The following is a 19,778-nucleotide window of genomic DNA, read 5'->3' as shown; positions in this document are numbered from 1 at the left end:
CTGGGCTGCCCATCTACAGGTGGGACCTAGAGATCTGCGATTCTGACTCATCTCCAGGTACCAGAGATCAGTTCCCCTGGAGCCAATGGCTGCTTTGGGTGCTGGACTCCATGGCACTGTGCCCTGCTAAGTCCCTCCCCTGGCTCCACCCCCAAAGTTTCCAGGTATCCCCCCAACCCAGAGCTGGCAACCCTACTTCCCAGGAGCATCCCATGATCAGTTTCCCAGGGCTCCTGCAGAGCTAGGCTACAGACCATAAAAGCCCGTGACAATTGACAGTCTTCCCCAACTGGGCCTCCTTGTTTCTTCCCAAAGGAAATTATATTATGAGGTTGGGCAGTGGGTCTCCGTTGCCACCTGGTCCTTTCCAGGCCCGAGGAAATATTTTATTCATCCTCTGGGAAATGATGTTTCCTGACTTCTCTTTCATGCTGACTCCCCAAAGTCACAAAGCCGGGCCACCTAGGGATAACCGGTGTGAAAGCAAAGCTGATGGAAAAGTCTCAACCGCGGTGACTGGCAAGAAGAACGTTCGCTATTTATTCAAAAACCTGCCTAAATCTCCCCCTTTTAACCGTTTTAAACATATTAAAACGCCACCGCTTAAGCTGAGAGATTAAATAAGTTTCAACCTTATCATCTCGGGTCGGAGATTTAATTCCAACGGAATAAGGAGGGGCCGAGAGACGCGTTGTAACACGAGCCCCCCGACTCAGGAACTAATCACCTAAAAAGCTTTGGGGGAGGGGGGAGGGAGGGAGAGGAGAGGAGAGGGGCACGTGGACGAGAGGATCGAGCAAACAATACAGCCAAGCTCCTGGCAACCCGAACAGCTTGCCATGGAGATGTGTCAGTGGAAGGCCACACAAAGAGCAGACAACGCAAATCTCTTCTCCAGCAGCTGGGCCCAGAGAAACGGCATTTCTGTTGTGCCTTACCTGCGCGTGGTGTAGTGGCTAAGAGCGGCAGCCTCTAATCTGGAGAACTGGGTTGGATTCCCCACTCCTCCACGTGCAGCCCGTTGAGTGACTTTGGGCCAGCCACAGACCTGATTAGTGCTGTTCTCACAGAGCAGCACTGTCAGAACTCTCTCGGCTTCATCTACCTCACAGAGTGTCTGTTGTGGAGACGGGAAGGGAAGGCGATTGTAAGACACGTGGGGGCTGCTGAGAGACCTTGGGCCAGTCTCTCAGAACCCTCTCAGCCTCACCTCCCTCACACACTGTCTGCTGTGGAGAGAGGAAGGCTAGACTATTGTAAGCCACTTTGAGGCTCCTTTGAGTAGGAAAAAGCGGGGTACAAAAGAACCCAGCTCTTCTTCTTCCTGCTTTTTGCAGGTGTGAGCCTATCTGGCATCTTTTAACAGCAAAATGGTAGCCAGCCCGTATATTTCAGAGATGTAAGCTAGGCTATACAATGAATATGTGAAATATTTTGTGGTTTGGTTCAGGGTTACCAGACACATACCACCCCCTGGTAGAAGCAGGGGTCCCCCACCACCAGGTCATGCCCCCCGACCGTCCATCCGTCAGTGAGAAGACATACCAGTAGAAAGAGGAAGGTAACAACATATTAATCAACAAATGAACGAACAAAAGAACAAACAAACAAACAAAACTACAATATCATCATTGAACATTAGATTCTATTCCATGGGCCTTACTCGCAGGAAACAGTTCTTAGATTACAGCCTCAACCAGACTGACCCAACTCCAGAGTTAAGCACACCCCCTGCTATTGATTTTAATAGTCAAGTGCTTCTTGCCCTGGGAGTGTTTATCCTGCTTCTGTGTAGCAGAAACTTGATGTTGAGGCCTTTATGGACAACAGAGCTTTAAGGGGATTCCACTGTGCCTGCTGATTTCTTCAGGTCAGGTTTCCGCTGAAGGCAGAAGGGAAGACTGGACTCCATGTTCCTTGATCATTTGGCAGCCCTACATTGGAGCAGTCAGTTAAAAATCAGAAGGCTGAAGAGGCTTTTTTAAAAGGTGGGAGTCACAGCATTAAAGGATGAATGAATGAATGAATGATTCAACCAATCAATCAATCAGTTAATCAATCAATCAATCAATGATGCAATTTCCATGACTTGTTTGGGTTTGCACTCCATCCCTAGTCAGAATCATCACCTAGCCTAAAGGGATTTATCCTATCCCTTTCTTCTTGAGTTGCCATTTCCTTGCCACCAAGGCTACGGTGTTCAAATGGTCAGATCACACGTTCCAACTCTTCCTGCATAGTAGAGATGGGCCCTGTCTTCTAGTCCCTGCCCCAGGGCTATCACCCTCCTTATTTTGGATTTTTGGATTTGGGGGAAGTCTTTTTCAAATGTTGTGTGCGCGTGTTGAGTTTCTGTGCAGCAGGAAATGACAGGAGCAACTGGTAAAAGTACCTGCTCTTTGGGCTCTGCCTTTTCCCCAAGCTCTTTGGCCCCGATTTGTTTGAAATCATTCTGATCTCCCCCCAGGCCTTTGAACTTGAATGGGCGTATCAAAGCGCGTCGTGTGATCTTTCTGCTGTGACCAGGGGCTCTGGGGAGGCAGTTGTTGATTGCCGGGCCTGCATTCGGTTTTGCATTAGCGTTGGCTATTTTTTGCATGACTATTTGTATTTTTAATACGAGGCAAAAGCCACCTAAGTGCCCTGACGAGGCACTCTTTAATGCACAATTTGTATAAATCCAAATCGATACATTAGTCATGAATAACAACGAACAGGGAGAAAGCACTAAGTTATGGGAACAGGGCACTTCTCGGTTCTTTAGCTATGCAGGCCATTAACGGCGGAAAGTCCGAAGCCAGGTCTGTGTAGCAAAGGGACGGATGAGCCAAACACGGCCCTGCAGAACAGCACGGGGGTCTGGCAGGTGCCTGGAAGGACTCTCATTTTTGCCAACATTGAAGGTTCATCTTGGACTGCCCTGCATGGTGATGGAGTTATTTGGCTCCTGGGGTCATACAAGTTGGACGGTTCTGCTCCCCAAATTCTAAGGTAAAGGTAAAGGTATCCCCTGTGCAAGCACTGAGTCGTGTCTGACCCTTGGGGTGACGCCCTCCAGCGTTTTCATGGCAGACTCAACACGGGGTGGTTTGCCAGTGCCTTCCCCAGTCATTACCTCTTACCCCCCAGCAGCAAGCTGGGTACTCATTTTAGCGACCTCGGAAGGATGGAAGGCTGAGTCATCTCCATAGAATCCCACCCAGTTTTGAAAATGAAGAGTTCCTTGTTATGTCCAAAGCATCTCAGATTGTACCTGCTGTTTCCAAAATATAGCATGAGCAATCCCTGGCTAGTTCCTCTTGATAGTCTGAGAGCATCTCAGTCCTTTCTGCCATATTCCCCGAGCATGATGTATGCACCGCCTAAACAAGCCCAGCAGCTGTGACTTGAGCCTCACAGGGAAGAGAAACAGGGAAGAGCAGAGAAGGCGATAGGCAAAGAAAGGGGTTGAAAAGTGGTCTCCCAAAAGCCCAACATACCCCACCCCACCTCATCTCCAACAGGGCCCTCGTCCTGCAAAGAGTCAGGTCCATCTTCTCCTACCCTTGTTGAAGCAAGATTTAGCAACGGTGCTAAGTAGGTACAGAATTGTTGCTACTTCCGGAAGCTTGTCTGGAAAAGCCCTGCAGAATCCCACAGAGGTTTCTCAGGGTATTTGAGCTTCCCGGGATGTTTCTGAAGTTTCATTGGATGTTTCAGTGAACCAAAAAATGGCCTCACCACTTCTATAGTTTAGCCCTGACAGTGAATTAGGAACAGGAAGTCATATTATGAATTTAGGCAGATTGGGAGTGCGTGGGAAGGGATGTGCCAGAATTTTTCTCTTGTGGTATATATAGAGAGCCAGCTTGGTGTAGTGGTTAGGAGTGCGGACTTCTAATCTGGCTAGCCGGGTTCGATTCTGCCCCCTCCCACATGCAGCCAGCTGGATGACCTTGGGCTCACCACGGCACCGATAAAGCTGCAATGATCGAGCAGTGATCTCAGGGCTCTCTCAGCCTCACCCACCCCACAGGGTGTCTGTTGTGAGGACAGGAAAGGGAAGGCGACTGTAAGCTGCTTTGAGACTCCTTCAGGTAGGGAAAAGCGGCATATAAGAACCAACTCTTCTCCTCCTCCTCCTCCTCCTCCTCCTCCTCCTCCTCCTCCTCCTCCTCCTCAAAGGGCCATGGCCTCCAAAAAAACATGCTGAACATGGCTACTCTAAAGGGCACAAGAAGAGCGCGAGTCAAAAGGTGAATAATCATTCATGTCTTTTTTTATTGTTTCCCATCAAATCCCGCCTGTGATTTTTCTTTTAGGCTGAACATTCAAAATCCCCTTGAGATGAACAAGTGCTACCTGTCCGATTTCTTCCCATAGTTCGTATTTCAGTGTAGATTCTTTGCTTTCCACCGGTGATTTCATAGATTCTTCTTGTATTTCGTATTTCGTTTTTTTATACCTAACATGCCGCTGGCATGTTATATGTTATACCTAACATATAGAAGCTTGTAGTATGGGATACATACAGTGCTCATGGATTGATGCCGCTCTTGTCACTGAACAAGGCATCCTCTGAAAGGGGTGGATGCTGCAAGGGAATATCAAGTGGCAGCAGAACGGTTGATTTGCAACAGGGGAGAAGCAAAATTGCGGTGGGGACATTTGGATCAAAAGATCAGGGAGGTCAGATCTTAACAAAAAGAAATCCTCACCAACATTTAGATAATTACCAGAAGAGTCCTCAGCGCTTCCCCTCCTGACTCAAGACAGGTTTGCCAGGTGTTCTTCACTGGGTGATGGGCCTCTTATCCGACCTGCAATTTCTGCCCTCCCCTTTCCACCCCGGCTGCCTTTCTGCCTTCCCCTTTCCGCCACCGCTCCGTTCTGTGGGCCTGTGGGGACATCTGCTGGAGAGAAGCAGAAGCCAACGGTGTACAGCGGGGGGACTTCCCCTGGGTGCTGCTGCCAGGAGGCAGGAAAAGAAATGCCCTCTTTTCCGTGGACCATCAGCTATTGCCTTGGGACTGCAATGTAGTCCCCTTTGTGGTCCCCACCGGCGAAGACGGATGATCCAGCTTCCTAGCTGAGCTGCAGACACCTGGTTCCAGAAAGCCTGTCTTGCTGCAACCTGGTTCTTGGCAATCCAGAAAAAGTCAGACCCTTCAACAGGGGAGAGAGTTACTTTCAATATTAACCAAAAGCCCTTTGAACCTGAAAAAACAAGTCGTGCAAGACCTTGGGAAAGAAAGCAGGGTTTGAGCTTGCTGCATGGGCTCAGGAAAGCTATTCCAGGAAGCTGGGGCCATCGGATCCAGGTCTGATTTCTGGGGGGGCTAAAAGCCACCATTCTTAACCACTATACCAGGGGTAGTCAACCTGTGGTCCTCCAGGTGTCCATGGACTACAATTCCCATGAGCCCCTGCCAGCATTTGTTGGCAGGGGCTCATGGGAATTGTAGTCCATGAACATCTGCAGGACCACAGGTTGACTACCCCTGCACTATACCACACTAGGCCCCAAAGCACAGTAGTGTTTTTAAGGCATGAATTAATAGGAACACTTAGCCACTCACACTGCGAGCTGCAACGTGCTGGTCAGATGTCCTCCTGGCAGTAGTGGCCCAATTGTAGAAAGAAAATGTCTGCCAGCACCCTTCCCTGCATTCCATCCGGACATAATAGGGGATCCAGTGGTAGCCAAGCCCAGCGGTAACCTCCACAAGCCTGATCCTATCAGAGCTCAGAAACTAACAGGGTCATCCCTGGCTGGTATTTAGGAGACCTGCGGGGATTTGGGTGGTAATTACTCCAAGGAAGACTAGGGATCATGGTGTTGGGGCAGGCAATGGCCAACCACCTCTGCACATCCCTTGCCTGACCGCCGGACTAAACTAGGAACACCTGACCATACTGCACAAACCACGTGCTAAATAAATAAGTGGCCAGGTACCTCCGTGTTGGGGAAACGCCTCCAAGCTCCCTCCAGGTCTCTTTCTGCTTGTAGTCTCATACTTGCTAGCCAATTCCTAGGACATTTAAATCCACAGAGGGAAAAAGCACAGGTCCCTTGCTAAATTGAGGGCTGGATATAGAACCGGCTCGAGAATCCTGGACTGTGTTGGTGCTTTTGGACTCCCGTCTCCTGTAGAAGATAAACAGTCGTGATTGTCTGGCCACTTGAGATGATGAAAACGTCGAGACCATCCGCGTTTGACCCGAGCTCTTCCATTTCCCTTTTGTGTGTGTCGTAATTGGACAGGAGGAGGAACGAGAGGGACAGTGGAGAGGTGGTTGCCGGTTGCTATGAGTGCCACTCTGTACCACGTGACCGGTGACACACGTCCGCTCTTCCCCTGTTGAGGCTTCGAGGATCAGAGGGACGCAGGTGAGACTTCCAGAGGTGGCCAGAGGAGAGGGTGAGCATCAAAGATGGACAAGGGAGGCTATTTATTTTCACTTTATTTATGTCTTGATTTATATGCCGCCCCTCTCGGCTAACCCATCTCAGGGCGGTTGCCAAGGTCTGAAAAACTCAATAAAACAGCAGCACATGAGATAAAAGCCTGGTGAAAATTATAGAAGGCCACAATGCAACCCTGTTGCATGAGTGTTTATTATTGAAGTCCAGATGTAGGCAGCAGATGTTGGAATAGGCCATGTCTGGTGTACAAAGTTAAGAGGAAGAAGAACACCCTGAAGGGGCAGCAAGAAGACTGTTAGACAGGTCAGAGAGTTCAGGACTTTTCTATCTTTTGTTTATTTATTTTATTACAACTATTTTTTATTAATGTAAGCTTGTAACATATCAATGAAGAAAAAACAGCTAATAGCTAGATGGATAATATAAAGAAAATCCTTACACGATACAAAAGGTTAAAATGTCAGCCCTCCTCGCCATATCTATGCAAGTCCATGTTAAGATTTAACATACCTAGCTTCCTTTCTTTAAATAGTTCATACAATAGCTCCATTGCTCATCATATTCTTCCTAGGACCTTTCTATCTTTTAAGTGTGCTTTTTGTCTATCCCTAGATTGCTACTCTCAGGGCAATTTCCTGCTTCTTCTCAGAAACTTCCTCTCTCTTCTATTCAGGTAGTTAGACAGAGCGGACGTCTCTCTCCATCCCTCTCTGCACTATCCCAGTATGGTGTTCCATCAATGAATCCTTTCTACCTCCTTTATTCTAATTACAGCATCTGCATATCCTTGACTTATTCACCCTAACAGTTAACAGATGGGAGGGGGAGAGGAAAAGGAGGGGAGAGAGGGCAGGAGGGAGGCCTGATATTGCTAGAGCTGTTGTCTAGCTATTTGTCTGTCTAGCTGGCCTCAGCCATAGGCCTGGCGGAAGAGCTCCATCTTGCAGCCTCTGTGGAACTCAGATAGTTCCGACAGGGCGTGGATCTCAACTGGCAGCTCATTCCGCCAGGCAGGAGCCAGGGCCAGCCGTATTTCCTTGGGGCCAGGGATCCTCAGCTGGTTAGAATTGCTTGTTGTTGTTGTTATGTGCGAAGTCGTGTCCGACCCATCGCGACCCCATGGACAATGATCTTCCAGGCCTTCCTGTCCTCTACCATTCCCCGGAGTCCATTTAAGTTTGCATTGCTTATAGACTGTCATTCAACTCAGTAGCCATACTGTAATCTCCCCGGGTATGCAATTGGGTAGGGGGAGGGGGAAGAGTGAGCTGAGGGTTGGTGTGAGGTGGGGGTTAATGGGGGGTGGGTGGGATGGGGTTTTATTGTTGCTTTGGTTTTATATGAATTGTTGTGATCCACCATGAGCCAACTGTGCTCAAAATGGCGGAATAGAATGAATGAATGAATGAATGAATGAATGAATGAATGAATGAATGAATGAATGAATGAATGAATGAATGAATGAATGAATGAATGAATGAATGAATGAATGAAGGGGAAGCCACTAGGAATTGGAAGCCATAGCTTTTCTCCCTCCTGGCATGCCCATCATCATGCTCATCGCTTCAATGGTTAAAAGCTGCTCTGGTCACTCCCCAACAAAACCAGCCATGTCAGGCTTCTTCGTCAGATGGGTAGCCAAAGTAGCACTTACGGATGAAGTAATGATTTTGCAAAGTGACCTAAATGCGGAGCAGCCACTTCTTGATGGAGCTCTGAAAGGTGAGCTGCCTTTGGTCCAGAAGCCGCTTAGAAAGGATCCAGTGACCCTAAGCCTTGCTGAGACAGCCACAAGCCCAGCTGGAGGCAGGGAAGAGAATGTCAGCCATGCCAAATGCAGCCACTGGAACAGCAGTCAGAAGAAAGGAGGCTTCCCTGGGCCAAGTACACGTCTCCAGACATGTAGCCACCAGCCTTGAGGTTTCAAACGCCCAACCAGGGGTAGAGCGGCCACTGAACTTACAGGGAAGGTTCCTGGTGGGCCACTGCAGGAGGCACACAGAATTCTGATACAGGGTGGTGGGCACAGCCAGAAGACGACCACGCAGTATCTGGAAGTGAAGTTCTGCATATCTCTAGTAATAGTGCCTCAGCGTTTTGGACAGAAGTTCAGTTTAACAGGATGCCTTTTGATTTGCACAGCTGATCAGAACTCTGTTACCCAGTCAGAAGCCCTGGTGGGAAAAATACCCTCCAGATCCCACCCGCTTGCTAAAAACCCTTGTTGTGTACCAATCTGACGACCTCGACATTGGATCTTCACTTACTTAGAAGGTGTCTAATGCTGCCTAATACGATGTCCAAGAAACGTGATCCGACATCTCTCTCACTTCAGTTGCTCTACGGCCGACGCAGGACTTCTCTTGCAGTTAGGAAGTTGATAATAATGTTTAACTAAATCGACTCCCCAGAATTTTGTTTTATTGACATTTCTGATTTGGACTCCTTGATGACTGCAGCAAACTGCTACGTCTCTGTTTTCTGAATTCATCTTAAATAGTCATATATATTGTCTCGTTCTTTTGTTGTTTAAGGTTGTGTTTGGCCCTCTTATTGACCTAAATTAATGCGGCTGATATAAATAACACAGCCATTGATTGTAATGTCTTCTAGGTCGACATTGTGCGTTTGATTCCCCTCCATGGAACTCATTGCAACAACTGTGCATTTGGGAATTTGTGCAAAGGACAACGGCCTTTCCTCTTCTTCAAGGGGGTCAGGTCTCTTGTTGTTGCCCTGACACCCCATCACGACCTTGAACCTGTCTCTGTTTCCTCTTGAAATGATCCCCTGAAGCAGCCAGGGTGCTTGTTCTTATATATAACTCAATCGGCTGGCTCCCGCATCTCACTTCCGCGCCCAGTTCTCTGAAAGGCCACGTCACCACTTCCGGGGTTCCTCGAAGCCTGGAAAATAATTCGGCGGTTCCTCCACAGTCAAAAGGTTGGAAACCATTACACAGCCCTGGCTCTTTGGAATGTGCCAGGAATGGAGTGCAGGGCAAAGGGGGTGCATGAAACAGCGAGAAAGAGAGGGCGGTGGGGGGAGAATTCATTTACTTTTTCTTGCACATAAGACTCTGTCTGTTAACTCGTGAATTATTATTAACCGTCCAGGACGGAGAACATCATTCCATGCTCCCGCCACCTAGCACACTGGTTTATTTCACTGCACGGGCGATTGCCCTGGCAAGAACGGCTCCTGACCCCCACCCAGGCACCCCTCCGCACCTTGCTCCAGTGCACACTAAGACTGGCCTGCCTTTCCCCAGGCACTAATGAGATTACCACTGTAACTGATTACCCAGTGGGCAGGTTAGCTAAGCAGCTTGTGTCTGGGGACAAGGTTGACCTTTTTATGGCTGAAACTTCAAAGCCTGGAGTTTAGTTCAGGACTGGGTGTTGGCAGAGGCCCCCCCCTGGCTTATTATTCCGGATGGAGTTTACAGATTTGTCGTCAAAGCCTGCCCTCCAGTGGACAAATCAGGGTATGGCCGCAATTTCCTCAATGCATCGTGACAAATGGGAAAGCGGCAGGGTTTCGTTGTCTGAAATGTGTGGGGTTATGATTTAGCAGGAAACAACACAAGAGGAGCTTAGCCAGTAATGGCTGGAAGGCTGGGTAATTGATGGGATTTCTGAAATGAATAAACATGTGTGCATCATGTTGTGCAAGAGAAACTGTGGAATGAAGTGCATCCCCAATTGCTAGCCACTGCCCAACTTCCTTTCCATCTACTGGCGCGCTCCCTGGGGCAGGACAAAGGGAGCGCGCCAGCAGATGTGTTTCCACATCATAAACAGAAAATGCTTTCCTATTAAGTTAAATAAGATTAAAAATGCTCCAGGAAAACTTAGGTGAGATATAATTGCAGGGAGGTGGAGAGGTGTTCTTATATATAACTAATCTCCAAAACTCTGAAGTTCCTCCTTGCACATCCCATTTATTTCTAGGGGACTTTAGCAGGAGAATATGTGGCACTGAGGACCAGGCTTTGAGCAGACTACATGCAACGGAGCCACGATGGCTTTTCTCTGAAAAGAGGGGGATATTTAAGCCTTCCCCCCATTAACGTCTCCATTGCACATCTGCAATGCCTATTGAAAAACTTTTGGAATAGGGGGTGTGACAGACGGAGGGAGGAGAGCTCCGTGGGGGGGGGGGTGTTGTTGGAACACGAAAAAGCACAAGGAAAAGTTCAGCATCCTTTCCGCTGCTTCTCTGCTCCGAGTGGCTTTTCCTGTAAGACAAGCCACTAGCGTGGCCTGTATTTCCATGCACCGCGTCACTCAGTTTTCGCTGTTTCTTTGATGCTGACAAAATGCAGAGGTGGAGTCTGTTCTGGCCTGAAGGCATCATCCTTCTGCCCAGTGCAAACATTTGCCAAAGCGATAAGATCACATTTCAAACACAAGGAAATCGGTAGCTTGCCGCTGCTGTGGCAGACCAAAGTCTTCCTGTTTGGGGTTGTGGAGGATGTTTATGTTTTCATTCCGCATCGGGAGACGTTTGACAGAAAGCCTCTGTTTATTTCGTGGGGGCAGCCTGCAGCCTCCCCGTCTCGAGACGCTCGCACTAGTCAGCCTCGCTTTGAACTGCATGCTAATGAAAGCCAGAAGCATTTCACAAGCCAATGAGGAGCTCTCCCAGTTTGGAGCCATTTCCTGCTCGCCATCCAGAATGGCTAGGCCTGCCGAAGAATGAGAGTGTTTTGGGAGCACTACACCACCAGCTTTCTGGGATTCTCCAGATATAAAGCTCAACTGTTTATAGTGGGGTGATTTTCTGCATTTTCAATTGGCATTGATAGCATCAGCTATTTTTAGCATTTAGAATCATAGAATCATAGAGTTGGAAGGGGCCATACAGGCCATCTAGTCCAACCCCCTGCTCAACGCAGGATCAGCCCAAAGCATCCTAAAGCATCCAAGAAAAGTGTGTATCCAACCTTTGCTTGAAGACTGCCACCACCTCCTTGGGCAGCCTATTCCACTGCTGAACTACTCTGTGAAATTTTTTTTCCTGATATCTAGCCTATATCGTTGTACTTGTAGTTTAAACCCATTACAGCGTGTCCTTTCCTCTGCAGCCAACAGAAACAGCATCCTGCCCTCCTCCAAGTGACAACCTTTCAGATACTTAAAGAGGGCTATCATTTCAGGAGCTTAGATAGAGTTTATGATTGAGGGTTGGACAGCCCCAAGCTGCATAAGGTTTTTGGCAAGCAGACTTCAAGCAGCAGCTGGTTAGTCATCAAGGATGCTTTAGGCTGATCCTGCATTGAGCGAGGGTCACAAGCAACCCAAGAGAAATAAGCTCCAAAACCACACAGAAATTTCAGTAATTCAATAATTTATTCATCTAAAAAAGTGTGTAAAAGTATATAGCTCTCATCCACAAGGTATATATGAATGACATTTAAAATGGAGGTCTTTTATTTATTATTGTTTCTTCTTTTTATCAAAGTCCTTTTTTTAGTGTATTGTACCAGCGATATACTGTAGATTTAAAATGAACCACATAGTTCTTTTTTTTTGTTTTGTTTTGTTTCAAATTGTTGGCTAGATATAAAAGAGGCTCACTGCAAAATGCTCAAGAAAAAAAAACAACCAAAAAAAATCAGAACTCCCCAAGAAATGTACAGCTTTTACATTTAAAAAGGTTCGGAAATATACATACAAGCATGCCGGACATCCCCTGCATAACCCCCCTCCCTCCTTTTGCTCAAACTGTAATAATTCTGATTTCTGCATGATTTCCAAAATTAGAAATTAAAAAAAATAAAATAACTTTTTCACTCTGTAGGAAAGCCAGGGCTTGTACATTTTTCAGATTAATTCAGTAAAAAACTCACAAGTAAAATAATGCATATTTAAGGGAAATATTATACAGATTTTTTTTCTCACACTGAAGTACATAAGATTTTTTTTCTTCTTTTAAAATCTATTGCCATTCATTTATTTTTGCACAAAAATGTATAAATATGTTACCAGTTTTCTCTTAACTTAAAAAAAAAATTAAATAAAAGCAACACCAGATGAAAACAACTCCTTACTGCCCCCTCCCCTCATTTGGAGGCAGGGGCGGGATATTAATTTTTGCATTAGAACTGGATCACTGGGGAAGAAAAACCCCTTGATAAAAACTGCCCATTAGAAGAAGAAGAAAAAAAAAGCTAACCAGAATCCAAAGTTCAGGTGAATCTTGGGAACAAATAAGCCCAAAGTAGTAAAAGATGCCTTTACATAGTATTCCTCACCATTAATTTTTTTTATTTTGTATACAAGTTTACAATCTTCATCTTTTAATGCTCTTCAAAAGGCCTTGAGAATTTTCCTTTCTGATTAAGAAAAAATAGCACTGCAATATTCTTAAAATCAATTTTACACTGTATACATTAGATACAAATGGTTTCGATATATCCGATTCTCCTCCTGTACATTGCAAAGGTTCCCCAGGTGGACAGCCTAGAGCAGAGAATAAAACAATCCATTTTTACAGGGCCCTCCTCTGACCGGTCCTTCCTCACTCTTGTGTGGGATTAATTCTTCTAATAATAAATTTGATTTAAATGTTACATCATCCTTTCAAGAAAAATATTTCTTTAAAATTCATAGAACTTTTTATTTTATTTTTTTTAACCAGAACAAGACAGACTTTTGGAAGAACTTCAAAAATGGTTAAGAGTATTCTCCGAGGACGGCCTGTGAGCCAGTCCCCCTAGCCCGACTCCTCTTAGAAGCAGCCCCTGCCTGCCGCACAGTGCAACGACCAACGCCAGAAATGGGAGTTCACATAATAAACCTCTCGAATCCTAGAATTAAGGAGTCACAAAAATACTATGATTTGCTTTAAACTTTTCAAATTGGGAAACGTTTTAGCTAAACCATCATTTCCCCCACCACTTTCAAGTTTCACTTTCAAGTACTAATTTAATGATATAACTTTTAAAATTAATTATTTCTTTGAAATAATATTTTTTTCCCTATAGATAGAAAAAAACACACACACACCAGATTTTAAACTGATTGCGTGTAAACAGAAAAAAAAATCTCTGACAAATAAGGGGGGACTAGTCTGTCCCGATTTACGGATGATCCAGGCTTTAGAGATAATTATGAAATTGATTAGAGATTCCTCCAAACCGAATATTTGCCTTCCAATCTGCCTGAATGTCGGACTCTAAAATGGGTTATCATTTCCCACTGTTCTCAGTTATTCTGCCTCATGTTATCTTTCATCTGAGTTATTTAGATCTCGCTGCAGAAAGCTTTCATTAATCCAAAATGTCCCCTAAAACCTGGCAACTCCCAATGGGTCTTGCCAACTTGCTCTTCCTAACTGATATTTGGATTTTTAACGGGTTTCGCCCTTTTTCTCTAGGTCAGGAGAGTGAGAGGTATGTCGATAAATAGTTCTGAGCAGAACGGAGCTGGATCACCTACTGTACCTGGTCCTCTATAATTTAAAATATCCCCCATAAATAAATTAAAAAAAATATCTCCAGACCATTCATATCTACATGGACAGGTGTTAAATGCAGGCATTCATCCCAATCCACTTCTGACAGGAATTCCAGGTAGACAGAAAATCCCATATTCTTAAACTAATACAGCTGGTTTCTCCTTTGTAGCCAAAGTCCCATCTTTTTCCAAAGGACAGCTTCAGGCCACCCAAACAGGTCAAAACACTATTTTGCTTCCTCTTTTAAGCGAAGAGATCTGTGCACAGGAATGATGCCATCTTCTCCGTGGCCCCCAGTTTCACAATGTTCAGCCACCAAATTAACACTGGCTTGAGGACGCTGTAATACATCCGCCATCCGAGACTCTTGGCAGAAGTGCCTACATGCTCCGTTCCTAACACTGAAGGGACCTCCCCCTTCCATTAAGCACGGCTTGGGCCCTTTGAGGCTGGTCTGAAAAGTAGGAGAGTTCTAACCCTTGCAAGGCCATGGCACATTTTCTCAAGGTGAAGGGGATAACCCGCCAGGCGTTTCTTCCCTATGACAGGATATTCATGATGGCATTGTATAGCTGTGTGAGCACCACAAAATGGACAGGAAGGCAGGAACTGCGGTCCTGAGTTGCAGGGTTGCACGTGAGCCACGACAGTGCATTGTACTGTTCTAGAACAAACCTGCGGGAGACAGAGGGGGAAACAGAAAGAAAGGCACATCAGGCTCCGAGCTGCTGCTGGCTGGGATGAGCATTTTCCAGGGGCCACAATGAAAGTGTCATACCATCAAACTGTTTCTTCCTGAACATTACGACATTTGAGAGAAAACCAAGATGAGTCCCCCCCCCCCCCCGAATGATGAACAAGAGATGGGGAGCTACTAAAGCTTTCGTTAAACTGATTTTGTACCCTCTGCTTTTTCATGAGCCCAGTGGCATTTGCACTTCCCACTCCTGCGCCGTTTTCTTCTCTCTCTCTATATATATATATATTTTTTTAAAGGTACAAGTTTCTCTTGTTCTGAATGGCTTCAAGCTTAATCAGAGTGTAACCTTATTACTTTTTTCAAAAAAGGGCACAAAGGAAGAACAGCATTTCCATCACTCTGAAGTTGCATGAATACTCTGGGCGTTTGTGACCACCATCTCCAGAATTTATACTGTGACCTGCCCTGAGTCTGTTGAGATAGGGCAGAATAAAGGCTACAATATAAAAAAAACCCAAACAGCTGTGGGAGGAGGGGGGCAGGGAGTAAGCTCAGCTCTAGATGGAATCTTGAGAGCCTTCTGAAAGCGGGCAGTGATGGAATCTCGCAGCCAAATTAAACACTGTTGAACTGTGGCTATCATACTTCGGGGATTATTCAGGATTGGCGATGATCGACAGCCAAAAATACACCCCCTCTATACCTGGCTGAAAGAATAGTTGATAAATACTGATAAGGTATTTTTAAACTTTCTTTTCTCAGCCAAATGCTCACCCCTGCCCTTATCCTACACATTTTCTGACAGCTTGGATTAGAGACTTCCACTGCTGTAATTCTTAGGCGTGGATTTCCCAACAAGGGGGGTGGGGGGAGTTGAATCCTTACTGTTTAAGTTCCCATGCCCCTCTTCTGCAAGTCTCCACAGAACTCTTTCAATTACTACTACTACTACTACTACTACTACTACTACTACTACTACTACTACTACTACTACTACTACTACTACTACTACTACTACTACTACTACTACTACTACTACTACTTATTAAATGAGTGAAGATTTAAAAGAAAAAAATCTTGTTAACTCCCAGACACGGAGAGGGGAAGAGGGGACAATGAGAACGCAGCACTTGAAGGTCCATTACCTCAGGACATCTGACGTGGTTTTAGAGTCCAAGGGGTGGGGAACCCTCTGTGAGTTCCGGGCAGGGAGGAGCTCATCCATCTGTGCTACAGAGATGTGATGATGCAGTGATGCCTAGTTGTGGAAGAAGACAGGCATCAGAGTAGAACCGTTTTCTTTCAGATTTCACGACAATCACACGCTACTGTTAAGCAACCACCACTACAAGGCTTTGTCTGCCTGGGACGATAACCTACTGACTTGCTCTTCCTCTAAAAATGACAGCGTCCCTCCTCCAAATGCCTGAATATATCTCTGAAAGGTTCTTAGCCAAAGTTTGAAACTTTGAAATTATATGAACTAGGGTAGGATGGTTGGGGAACCCAAGAAACCCACCACCCAAGGACCCACCGTTTTGGGGCTCCGCTGCACGTCCGCCCAGCATAAGTGCATTGCACAATGACATCACATAACATCGGAGCTCCGTGAAGAACACAGAGAACGGTGGTACGTCTCTGTCCTCCCATTTTTTTTCTGCAGGAAGCAGTTGAGCTGCTATTTGTCCCCCCTCCCCCCAAGAAAGGGCTTTACAGGAGGGTCATTATAATCACAAGCCACTGCTTTAGCCCCCCCCCCCCCCCCCGTGGAGGTCATCCACAAGACAAGTTCCAAACTACCAATGTGGTGCATCAGACTTGGACTGGAGAGACCAGCATCCAGACCCTACAAGGACAGAGGCTGTTCTCAGACTAGCCTCTCCTAGATTATTGTAGAGAAAACAAAAAATGGGAAAACCCCACACAAGCTATCCGGGAGCTCCCTGAAGGAACAGCAAGAAGGAAGTAAATAAAGGCATTCCAGGCTGAAAACTGCTCAGGCACATTTGTTCTGCCTCCTTCCAACAGCCAGCCGAATTTACCGGATCAGACCCCTGGTCCATTAAAGCAGGGGTAGTCAACCTGTGGTCCTCCAGATGTTCGTGGACTACAATTCCCATGAACCCCGCCAGAGTTTGCTGGCAGGGGCTCATGGGAATTGTAGTCCATGGACATCTGGAGGACCACAGGTTGACTACCCCTGCATTAAAGCCTTCCATTCACTGCATCTGCTGACAATATCACTTCGGGAGGAGAATCTCAGCCCTGCTAGCCAAGATCTTTTTGTCTAAAATACTGGTGACTGAAAGAGGAATCTTCTGCAGGCAAAGCATGGGCTGTACCACTTGATTATATGCTCTTTTCTTTATAGTCTCACATGCACTACTAAGAAGCGATGCCCGTAGCACTAGCACAGCAGAATATATTGCTGATCAAGAAAGGCTGCCTTCCAGTGACATTTGTCAATAAAAGAGGGATTTCTACTGTCCGACCAAGTGTAAGGTGCTCCACAAACCTTCAGAAAGAGGGGGCACTGGTTCTGGGCCTGCGGGCAGGATGACCAGAACCACTGAGGAAGGTTCTCAGCTTTGGCAGTAGAGACGAAGTACCCCAGTGCAAGAGGCTGCTGCTTCAGCTCTTCAGGGGCTTCACGGGAAAGGAGACGTTCTCCTTGGCTCTGGAGAAACAAGAGGAAGGAAGGCAAGTCAAGCATCGAAAGCAAGTAACCTGGGGGAGGGGACAGGACCCACTTGGCTGGTGGTCAGGATTCAGGCAGAGGCTGATGACAGGAGAGACCATGTTACGCTGCCAATTTGGGCCTCCCCTTTCAATCTTGCAAATATAACCCTTTTCCCACATCTCCTATTTTTACAGCATTCTAAGCTGATTCAAGAGGCCGTATGCAAGAGCTAGAAATGTGCACAGGACAAGAAACATCACTGTCCCCAATGGTTTCTCGTTGCTAGTTAATACTTCAGGATTTCTGTATAGATTGCACCATTTTGTCGTGGGCTGATGCAGTGAGCTGGGAGCAACCAGCCTCAATGGAAATGGTGCCATTCCCTGAAATTTCTTGACCCCCCCGCCAAAAAAAAAACTGCCACCACCTTCTTTATCACTGTCTGCTCATAACACTGTCTGTACCCCAAAATCCCATTCACACACACTTCTACTCAGCAGTGTCTCTCCCATCTAGTGGGCATACTGCTCATTCCTGTGACCCAGATGTAGAACTCTGCACTTCTCCTTACTGAACAGTGTCTTGTTCTTATTTATTCACTTTTCCAGCGTGTTCAGATCTCTATCTTCTGTCTTCACTACTCCTCCCAATTTGATGTAATCAAAGTCCCTCTACCCCTTCATCCAGATCACTGATAAAAATGTTTTAAAGTACCAGATTCTGTACCAAGCCCTGTGACACCCCACTGATCACTTCCCTCCAATCGGATCAAGCACCACTGACTCCTTGTTTGCTGTTTTCTAACCATTTCCCCATCCACCTAACTATCTGAAAATCCAGTCTGCAGTCCTCCAGTTTACCCATCAGAACCTCACGGGGACCCTTGTCAAAAGCCTCACTGAAATCCATTCACATCTCCAAGCTGCAGCAATCAATTAGAAGGGCCATGGATGAAGAGGTGCCCTCCCTTGCAGGGGGGCGGCTGATCGCACACTGCTGGTTTTATAAAAACAAAAATTACACCTCAATTACCAGAGTTGTGTTAATGGTTAAACAGAGCTGCTTCAAAAGGCATTCACCTAGAAGAGGCCGTGTCACGTTTCCAAGCTCCCTGATCACTCATCTCATTGCAGCAGAAACTGAAACAAGGCAGTGTGGCCACTTGGGTGTGCAACAAAAAACATGCAAGCATTCCTAGAAAAAAGACTAAGAAAATTCCTGTTGGGGGAGGCATTTGTGAACAGGTGTGTTGCTACGTGTTTAGCATAATATGGACGTCAAAAATGGGATATTGCTAGACCAATTCCGCATGAGAAATTTGCCCCTCTGGACAGCCTCTTGTTGCTCACGGGTTTTAGTGCTGCTTCCTCATGATGTTGGCAGCAACCCGGAGCTCTCCAGCGGCTGGCACGAGTTTTTGTAAGATTTGCTCCACAATGAGGGAAATCGCAAAATCACGATTTGCCACTTCTTGTTGCACTTACAATTGGGCTGCAAACCGGGGCAAGCCTGTGTGGAGGGAGAAACGCGTGACAGCCCTGTTAGACAGCCCTTCCCTCTCCATTTCCAGATCGAGAATTTATTATTGTTTTTAATGGCGCAGTCCGTGTTGCTGCAGGACCACCAAGCTACGTGGCCTCAATAAAAATGAAATGTTCTCCTCATTGTGCTCGGTAATTTTGGGATCAGATGCCCCAAACACATTCTTGTGCATGTTTTCTGGCGGTGGGGTATTAACAGGGAAAGGGTGTTTGTGAGAGAGAGATGAAGCAGCCCTCTCCCTATTAGCTTGGCGCCCATGTTTTAAACCTTAACAGTGAACACACAATCATTGGGGTCCAGTTACCATGGCCAGCTTATCACAAATGTACTCGCAAATAAAGAGAGACCATTATAAGAATCCTGAAAAGAGATCTAAGGGCAACACGAAAGTGTAGCTTTTTTAAAAACAATGCTTTGCTGTGGTGGCATTTCCCCATAGCAACGTGGAAGTGCTTTTTTTTAAAATTAATTTCGGGGGTCGGGGGAGAAGGAAGTTGGAGTCCCCAAAACAACAGCTCTGAAGGGATTGTTGGCTTCCTTTGATTCAGAAGCTGAGGAGCGGGCAGAGAAGATTGGGTTGTTCTCTCTTCCAGCTTCTCCGCCACCTTGTCGAGAGGCAAAAAGGTGCAACGAGGTGGCAGGAAAATGAGGGAGGGGGCTCCCATCAGGAAGCTTGCAAACACATGGCTTCCAATCACACGTTTGCAAGCAGGAAACGGAGCATGTTTTACGACTCTGTGCAGAATCAGTCTTAATACCTAAAAGGGGAGGAGAAAGAACCTCTATACAAATAATGCAAGTGACTTCTCTCTTCCAACTTTCCACCTCACTTACAGCAACTGCCAGGACTGAGATTCCTTTTTGCCAACCAAAATAAATCTACATACTAGCCACCTGTGGCAATAAAATAACCTGGACAAAGTGAACATGTCTGAGGAAGTGTCCCTGCACACGAAAGCTCACGCCTTGAATACATCTTTGTTGGC

General features: G+C 46.3%; 1 protein-coding gene across 2 annotated transcripts in view; it reads right to left on the bottom strand.

The window, feature by feature from the left end:
* Window positions 1–11,741: 11,741 nt before the first annotated feature.
* The window catches only part of MED13L (mediator complex subunit 13L), a 163,188-nt gene continuing 155,151 nt past the window's right edge, over window positions 11,742–19,778 (bottom strand). For both annotated transcript variants that reach the window (XM_077308793.1, XM_077308792.1), the window contains exons 29-31: window positions 17,086–17,247; window positions 15,716–15,828; window positions 11,742–14,545 (exon numbers count right to left, since the gene is read on the bottom strand). In XM_077308793.1, the coding sequence (XP_077164908.1) occupies window positions 14,410–14,545; window positions 15,716–15,828; window positions 17,086–17,247 (411 nt within the window). In that variant the 3' untranslated portion in view covers window positions 11,742–14,409. The remainder of the gene's footprint in view (window positions 14,546–15,715; window positions 15,829–17,085; window positions 17,248–19,778) is intronic.

The sequence above is a fragment of the Paroedura picta genome, chromosome 13 (genome assembly GCF_049243985.1).
Source record: "Paroedura picta isolate Pp20150507F chromosome 13, Ppicta_v3.0, whole genome shotgun sequence".
Lineage (NCBI taxonomy): Eukaryota > Metazoa > Chordata > Lepidosauria > Squamata > Gekkonidae > Paroedura > Paroedura picta.
The sequence above is the reverse complement of the archived record's forward strand: the minus strand, read 5'-3'. Positions and strand labels throughout refer to the sequence as shown.